General features: G+C 41.2%; 1 protein-coding gene across 1 annotated transcript; it reads right to left on the reverse strand.

Annotated features, from left to right (window-relative positions):
* Positions 1 to 5,825: 5,825 nt before the first annotated feature.
* LOC148042337 (uncharacterized) lies at positions 5,826 to 8,502 on the reverse strand. The gene has a single exon (XM_087702981.1). It carries the CDS (start codon positions 8,443 to 8,445, stop codon positions 6,445 to 6,447), a length of 2,001 nt encoding a protein of 666 aa, XP_087559107.1. The 5' UTR covers positions 8,446 to 8,502; the 3' UTR covers positions 5,826 to 6,444.
* Positions 8,503 to 9,058: the final 556 nt, after the last annotated feature.

Consider the following 9,058-nt stretch of genomic DNA (forward strand, 5'->3'; position numbering starts at 1 on the left):
ATCTCTTATAATTTAATTAGAGCTACTCCCTTAAAGCTTTCAAGACTCTTTGTTGATTCAGACACATTCCAAACATTCTAAACGGACTTTCTCTTTTGAAATCCTCCGTAAAACCCCTTGGAAGAAAAAAAAAAAAAAAAGAAGGGAAAAAAGGGGGGGGAGGAATTTCTTTTTCTCCACATAGCACAGTGGATTAGTAATTTAGAATAAATAATTAAAACCAAAATATAATGGCATCCAAATCAACCTCTGTTAAATTACCTCCGAAAACGTCTCCCATACCTGGCACAAAGTTGCAGCCCCCACCATCTATGCCCCCTAGTGGAGATGTACTAACAAAAGAATTTTTTCTGGAAATGTTCAAAGAATCCAGAGAACAGAACTTAGAAATGTTTAAAGAATTCAGAGAACAGAATCTAGAAATGATTAAAGATTTCAAAGATGAAATAAGGAATGAGATGGAAGTTCTATATGACAAATTCGATACCAGGGTCACTAAAATGAATGATAATATGATGGGAATTGTAAATGTGATAACAGAATATATTTCTGGAATGGAAGATAATTTAGAAACTCTCAATGAAGCTAAAACTAACCTGATATCCAAAACTGAAGTGGTGGAACAAAAAATTGATAATGCTGAAAAACAAATTATTATGATACAGTACAAGCAGATGGAGCTTGCATTAAGAGTGAGGGGGCTGCGTGAAGAAAAGCAGGAGAACTTAAAGCAAATGTTTTCTGAAGCTTTTGACCGTCTGGTGGGAAAACCGGGATCCAATTTTGATTGGCAGATTGACAGGATTTTTCGTGTTAACTCATGGGCGGCAAAACAAAGGCAACTTCCCCGAGACGTGGTAATATACTTTGTTACAAGAGAATCTAGAAATATAATACTACAAGAGTCCTACAATACTAAGCTTCAAATTGGTGGACAGGACCTGATTGTTCTGAAAGAAATACCGCCTCAGATGCTAAGAGCCAGAAGAGATTATGCTTTTCTGGTGGAAGAGCTCAGAAGGCGCCAGATACAGTACAGATGGGATGCCCCATTCGGTATTATAGTTACAATGGACAAACAAAGATATCGTCTCAGCTCTGTATGGAAAGCTCGTGATTTCTATCATAAGATTCTGAAGATGGGATATCCTGAACCTTCGGGATATGGTGAAAAACCACGAGACGAACAAGATAAACAGCAAACCACACAACCATCAGATAAAATGTATCATCTCCCTCTTCCGGAAGGGCAAGGAGTCAAGGAAAAAAGATCCAACCGCAAGACCACCAGACAAACGGATAAACAAGCTACTATGCAACAATCTCAACAATCATTGGCCACTGACCAAGGAGCTACTGCAACAAGCTCAGAAGCTGTGAGAGGAGCCAAACCAAAGGTGAGACAGGCCTTGCGGGAGGCTCTAAAAAAGCTTCAGGCAACCAAAAATGACAACTAAGATTTTGACATGGAATGTTAACGGATTGAACTCTCCTCAGAAAAGAAAGAAAATATTTCATTATCTTAAACAGTTTAAGAATGACATAATTTGCTTGCAAGAAACTCATATCAAATCAACCGATCAAAAATATTTGTTTAACCCCAAACTGGGCCAACATTTTGCGACCTCAGCCATGGAAAAGAAAAATGGCATAGTAGTATATTTAAGAAAAGACATTAAAGCTGAGCTAATTGAAGCAGATCCCTTTGGAAGATATATTGCATTAGATTTAATCTTAGAAGGGAAAAAGACGTTACTTTTGGGAATTTATGCTCCTAATCAACAACAAGATGGATTTTATAGAAATCTCCATGCTAAATTAGTACAGTGGGATTTTGAGTCTTGTATATTAATGGGTGACTGGAATGGCGTGATCGACACCAAAAGAGATAAGAAGACAGCTCGCCCGAACACCAAATTTCGAGCTAAGTTACCCAAACCCTTTTTTGACATGCTGGACGACTTTGAATTGCGAGACGCTTGGCGCGAGAGGCACGCAGAAGAATATGACTTTACCTTTTTTTCCAATAGACATCAATCTCTTTCAAGGATTGATTTTATACTAATTACAAATGATTTACTTTGTAGGGTGAAGAAGACAAAGATTATGGCGAGAGTTCTTTCAGACCATAATCCAGTCTGGATGGAATTGGGAAGGGTAGCCCAGGCAAGAAGGTCCTGGAGGTTGAATGAAAACTTATTTAGATATGAAAAGTATGTTAATGATTGTAAAAAATTGCTATCAGAATATTTTGTCTTCAATATGAACAAGGGTACATCTTTGGAATATGTATGGGATGCAAGCAAAGCGTATATGAGAGGAGTATTAATGAATATAAATAAAATACATAGATACAAACAAGGGCAAAAACGAAAAAGAATTGGAAGAGGAAATTAAAGGGAAAGAGTCAGAATTAACATTGAATCCAGGAGATACAAAGATTAGGGAAACAATTGCTATATTAAAATCTCAGTTTGATATGCTGATCTCTGACCAGGTAGCTACTAGTTTATTATATGCTAAACATAATACTTTCTGCAATGCAAATAAACCCGGTAGGTGGTTGGCTTATCAGATTAGAAAAAAAAGGAAAGCTCGAAATGTAACCAAATTGTGTCACAGAGGGAAGGAAGTGTTTCAACAGGAAGAGATTCAAAAGGTATTTCGGGAATTTTTTACAGAGTTGTATAAAGGGGATAAAATTAAGGACGGAGATATAGACAAATACCTAGATAAAGAGAAAATCCCCCTACTCAGAGAAGAACATAGGCATAAGCTGAACCAACCTATAACCTCTGGGGAAATTTTGCAGGCAAGTAAACAATTAAAGTTAGGGAAAGCACCAGGCACAGATGGTTTAACAGCTGTTTATTATAAATATCTACAGTTAGAAATGGTAGAACCCCTCAGAGAACTATTCAATAAAATTCAATCAGGAGGGAAAGTGCCTCCCTCGTGGAAGACTGCGTTCATATCGTTGATACCCAAAGAAGATCAAGACCTCACCCAACCAAAAAATTACAGACCTATTTCATTACTTAATGTAGATTATAAAATTTTTACTAAAATATTAGCAAATAGGCTAATGGGGGTAACTCAGCAACTGATACATACCGATCAAACTGGTTTTATACAGGGCAGACAGATGAAGGATAACGTTAGATTAATTATCAACGCTTTAGAATACCTGGGAAAGAACAATCAAATCCCGGCCGCATTCATATTTTTGGATGCGGAGAAAGCCTTTGATCGAGTTAATTGGCAATTCCTGCTGAAGACATTGCAAAAAATGCAGATAGGAGATGGCTTTTTACGGTCAATTGGTGCAATATATCAGCAGCAAACAGCCCAGATCATTGTCAATGGAAGTCTGACAGACTCCTTTCAAATTGAAAAAGGTACAAGACAGGGCTGTCCTCTGTCCCCATTATTGTTTATTATAACTTTGGAAATACTGTTGAATAAGATACGGGGCCTGGGCGGTCTAAAAGGGATCAAAATTAGACAGCAAGAATATAAAATTCGTGCATTTGCGGATGATCTGGTTATAATATTGGAACAACCGCAGGAATCTAGTAGGGTATTATTGAACACGATCAATCAATATGGTCAAGTCTCGGGATTTAAAATAAATCTAGGAAAAACCAAAATAATAGCTATAAATATGACTATCAAACAGAAGGAAGAACTGGGGGCGACGCTAAGATGTGAGGTAGTTAAAAAAGTTAAATATCTTGGAGTTAATATCTCAATCTCAAATGGGAAATTATACAAGTATAATTATGAATCACTTTGGCATAGTACACAGTTGGAGTTGAAAAGGTGGGAAAAACTGCATTTGTCCTTGCTGGGTAGAATAGCGGCAGTAAAAATGAACATTTTACCAAAATTTTTATTTCTTTTTCAAATGTTACCAATACTTAAAAGAGATGCGAATCTTTTAGAATGGCAGAAGGGTATCAACAAATTTGTGTGGGCAGGAAAGAAGCCGAGGGTAAAGATGAAAATAATGCAAGATGCACGTGAAAGAGGAGGATTGAAATTACCTAACTTAAAATTATACTATGACGCAGTGGCATTATCTGCAATTAGTGATTGGATTCATCTAACTAATGACAGAATTTTGAATATCGAGGGATATGATTTGTTATATGGTTGGCATGCTTACCTGTTATTTAACAAAAAAACGGATAAGAAATTTAAAAATCACATCTTAAGAAATGCTTTATTGCGGGTTTGGAAAAAATATCAACATAAACTAAATGATAAAGTGCCCATGTGGGCAATTCCTAGACATGCAATTGAAAATATGAATGTAGAACAAAAACACGATAGAACCACCTATAGACAACTTCTTATCTCAGAAAGAGGGGTGATGGAACTAAAATCTTTAGAGGTACTTAAAGAAGAGAAGGTAGTTCAAACGTGGTTTCAGTATGGTCAACTACAAGCTAGGTGGAAAACAGATCAAAAAACTGGCTTTGTAAAAGTTGAGGATAATTTGTCTAAACAAATAAGAGATCAAAGCTCAATGCATATAAAGAGGATATATAATGTATTAGTACAGATGGATTCTGAAACGGAACTGATTAAGGATTGTATGATAAAATGGGCTCAGAATGTCGAGGAACCAATAATGCTTGAAACATGGGAAAGAATCTGGGTAAGGAATGTGAAATTTACACAAGCACAAAACTTGAGAGAAAATTTTTATAAGATGTTTTATAGATGGCACCTAGATCCTAAAAAGCTTGCCTCTATGTATCCAAATGTTCAACCTAAATGTTGGAGATGTGGTTCTTGTGATGCTACATATTTTCATATATGGTGGACATGTCGTAATGTTAAGGCATTTTGGATAAAAATATGGTGGATCCTGCAAAACATCTTTAAAAGAAGGATAAAATTTACCCCCCAGCTGTTTTTACTGGGTATATGCATTGATTTTACAGTAGCAGAGACTAATTTGATCCTGTATTTAATAACGGCAGCAAGACTCTTGGTGGCGCAGTATTGGAAGAAGAAAGATTTACCCACAATTCAAGAATGGACTTTGAAAGTTATGAACTTAGCCGAAATGGCCAAAATCTCAGCATATCTCAAAGAACATTCAAACGAGAGATATAAACGAGACTGGAAAAAGTGGATTGATTACATAAAAAGTAAATATGGGACTAAGAAACTCCAGATAGCTTATGCTTAGTATCAGTAATAATTTAAATTGTTTAAAATTTGGGTAACAGTAAGAAGCTGAGTTCAATGTAGAGATATTTCAGACTGTGATTGTTCAAAAATTATACCACGTATGGTCTTTGGGAAGTCGGGGGGAGGGAAGGGAGGTGGGGATTTAGGGGGAGGGGGGAGGGGGGAAATACAATATGTGTTAAATTCCATGATTGTATTTGTATACTGTGGCTTTTCAATGTTAGTGCGAAAATAGTACAAACCGAATATACTGGAAGGTAATAGATACCGAAGGAAAGAGTCGAGTGAAAGAAGAAGGAGGGTGGAGAGGGTGAGAGAGAGGAGGAGGAGAAGGGAGGGAGGGAATGGAGAGGGAGTGATAGGGTTAGAAAGAAGGGGAGGGGAAGTAGGCGTAGAGGGGTGTGTGAGAAGGAAGAATGAAAGTTGGAGGGGGTTGAAAGAGGGTGTATGGCAGGCCAAGGTGGTATACTGGGTTTGTATTGTAGAGGGCATTTTCTATATAAATGAGGGCCGTGTTTATTATTCAATGTTATATGCCCTGATCAAGCACAGTGAATATGTGATTGTATAGAATGAAAACATAATAAAATATACATAATTAAAAAAAAAAAAAACAACGAATTCCAACACCTCCTCCTAAGACTGCATTACTATCTTCTTCTTACTCTTCTCGGTAACTGTCTCTCCCCACTTATGACTATGTTGCTTGTATCTTGACAATTTAGATGGTTCTGTTTCTTTCTTAGTATGATTTGATTGCTTATAAGTAACTTACGACTATCACCGAGTGTTGTATGTTGATGGATGCCTTTTATTTTACTTCAGGTACACTGTGAGAGGTGATGCACCAAAGACAAATTCCTTGTGTGTCCAATCACACTTGGCCAATAAAGAATTCCCTTCTGCTCTGTCCTATTAACGGAGGACATTTCTTGGGTGAGAAGTGAAAGCAAAGAAAATCCAGTTGCCTCCTGAAAAAGCACCTTCGGGATGAGATCTGCTGCTTGAGCAGAGGGTTGGGCTAGAAGACCTCTAAGGTCCCTTCCAGCTGGCTTGTTCTTATTGTGTCAGGTGAGAAGGGAACTTCCTCCATCGGTCTAAGCCTCACTGGGCTCCAGCATCAGATTAGCTCAGGTCTTCAGTGCAAAACAAGGAGAGCATTAAAAGGGCGGAAAACTCTGTGGCCCCTTCAGCTTTCGCTCGCCTGGCTGCCCCCCCAGACCTCCCAACCCACCTTGCCTAGGGGAGGACCCCGGAGGGAGGGAACGGCTGCAGTCCCAGGAGGGACCCTCGGCCTCCCCCTTCCTGAATGCGGGGACCTGGCGGAGGTTTTTCTCCTGAATGGATCCTTTGATGTTTATAAAGGTGGCTCCTCTGACTGAAGCTCTTTCCACACTCCAGACATTTATGAGGTTTTTCTCCTGTGTGGATCCTTTGATGTTTATAAAGGTCGCCCCTCCGACTGAAGCTCTTTCCACACTCCAGACATTTATGAGGTTTTTCTCCTGTGTGGATCCTTTGATGTGCATTAAGGTTGCCCCTCCGACTGAAGCTCTTTCCACACTCCAGACATTTATGAGGTTTTTCTCCTGTGTGGATCCTCTGATGTCTATAAAGGGTGCTCCTCAGACTGAAGCTCTTTCCACACTCCAGACATTTATGAGGATTTTCTCCTGTGTGGATCCTTTGATGTGCATAAAGGCTGCTACTCTCACTGAAGCTCTTTCCACACTCCAAACAATTATGAGGTTTTTCTCCTAAATGGATCCTTTGATGTCTATAAAGGTGGCTCCTCTCAGTGAAGCTCTTTCCACACTCCAAACAATTATGAGGTTTTTCTCCTAAATGGATCCTTTGATGTCTATAAAGGTGGCTCCTCTCAGTGAAGCTCTTTCCACACTCCAGACATTTATGAGGTTTTTCTCCTGTGTGGATCCTCTGATGTGCATAAAGGCTGCTCCTCTCAGTGAAGCTCTTTCCACACTCCAGACATTTATGAGGTTTTTCTCCTGTGTGGATCCTTTGATGTGCATTAAGGTTGCCCCTCCGACTGAAGCTCTTTCCACACTCCAGACATTTATGAGGTTTTTCTCCTGTGTGGATCCTTTGATGTTTATAAAGGGTGCTCCTCAGACTGAAGCTCTTTCCACACTCCAGACATTTATGAGGTTTTTCTCCTGTGTGGATCCTTTGATGTGCATAAAGGCTGCTCCTCTGACTGAAGCTCTTTCCACACTCCAGACATTTATGAGGTTTTTCTCCTGTGTGGATCCTTTGATGTGCATAAAGGCTGCTCCTCTGACTGAAGCTCTTTCCACACTCCAGACATTTATGAGGTTTTTCTCCTGTGTGGATCCTCTGATGTCTATAAAGGGTTCTACTCTCACTGAAATTCATTCCACACTTCAGATATTTATGAGGTTTTTCTCCTGAATGCATCCTTTGATGTGCATAAAGGCTGCCCCTCCGACTGAAGGTCTTTCCACACTCCAGACATTTATGAGGTTTTTCTCCTGTGTGGATCTTTTGATGTTTATAAAGGTTGCTCCTCTGACTGAAGCTCTTTCCACACTCCAGACATTTATGAGGTTTTTCTCCTGCATGGATCTTTTGATGTTTATAAAGGTTGCTCCTCTGACTGAAGCTCTTTCCACACTCCAGACATTTATGAGGTTTTTCTCCTGCGTGGATCTTTTGATGTTTATAAAGGTTGCTCCTCTGACTGAAGCTCTTTCCACACTCCAGACATTTATGAGGTTTTTCTCCTGTGTGGATCCTTTGATGTCTATAAAGGCTGCTCCTCTCAGTGAAGCTCTTTCCACACTCCAGACATTTATGAGGTTTTTCTCCTGTGTGGATCTTTTGGTGTGTATAAAGGCTGCCCCTCCGACTGAAGCTCTTTCCACACTCCAGACATTTATGAGGTTTTTCTCCTGAATGGATCCTTTGATGTCTATAAAGGCTGCTCCTCTCAGTGAAGCTCTTTCCACACTCCAGACATTTATGAGGTTTTTCTCCTGAATGGACCTTTAGATGCTTTCGAAGATACTGATTTCTCTTGAAGAATTTTTCACATTCCGGGCACTGATATCTCTCTTCTTCCTCCTGGATCCTTTGGGGATTCCGGGGTCTTCCGAAGGACCCTCCTCCCTCCAGGCCCGTCTCGGCGTCTCCCCCCGTTTCCTCCTCCCCGCATCGCCCTCCAGGCAGCCACCTTTCCCGGGCTCCCCCTGGGCTCATCCCTCCTGCAGCTCCGGAGCCCCCCGGCCTTTCCCCGCCATCTCCCGGGGTTGCTCCGCGGGGCCCGCTCTCCTCCTCCTCCTCTCGGGCGGCGCTTCTTTCCTTCCCTCCCCTGCCGGGATCCTCCGTCCTCCTGCAGGGGAGAAAGAGAGGCGGGTCACGGCAGCGTCCCCCTCACCGCAGGCGAAGCCCAGGCCGAGGCCTCCCCTCCCGAAGACCCGAAGGAGAACCTCCCAGGCTGCCCCTCCGTCCCAGCAGCCTCTACTTACTTCCGGTTTCTCTGCCTCCGAAGCGAACCGCTCCTTCCATCAGCTCTCTGGTCCCGAAAGTGAAGGCGCTCCATTTCCCAGCCCCTCCTTCCTGCGTAGCCCCGCCTCCTCCTCTCCAGGCACCACCTCCTTGTCGTTCCCCCGAAGGAGAGAAAGGGACCCGCTAGAACCAGGGACGTGCAGTCACTAGAGGCAGGGGAGGCGGGGCCTCACCAGTCTCCTGAGGGAAAGGAAGAATTTTAAATATTTTTTAAAAAAAATAATTAAAGCCAGGGTAGTTGCTACCAGATTCGAAGTCACAGTGGCTTGGTGTCTGCTCTCAGTGTTAAATATGGGAGGAGGCC

The sequence above is a fragment of the Thamnophis sirtalis genome, unplaced genomic scaffold (assembly GCF_051295495.1).
Source record: "Thamnophis sirtalis isolate CommonGarterSnake01/CBP01778 unplaced genomic scaffold, rThaSir2_p1.2 scaffold_18, whole genome shotgun sequence".
In the NCBI taxonomy this organism is placed as follows: Eukaryota; Metazoa; Chordata; class Lepidosauria; order Squamata; family Natricidae; genus Thamnophis; species Thamnophis sirtalis.

Bases quoted from the DNA above. Each gene is read 5' to 3' on its own strand.
- LOC148042337 (XM_087702981.1), bottom strand. From the start codon at position 8,445: ATGAGCCCAGGGGGAGCCCGGGAAAGGTGGCTGCCTGGAGGGCGATGC.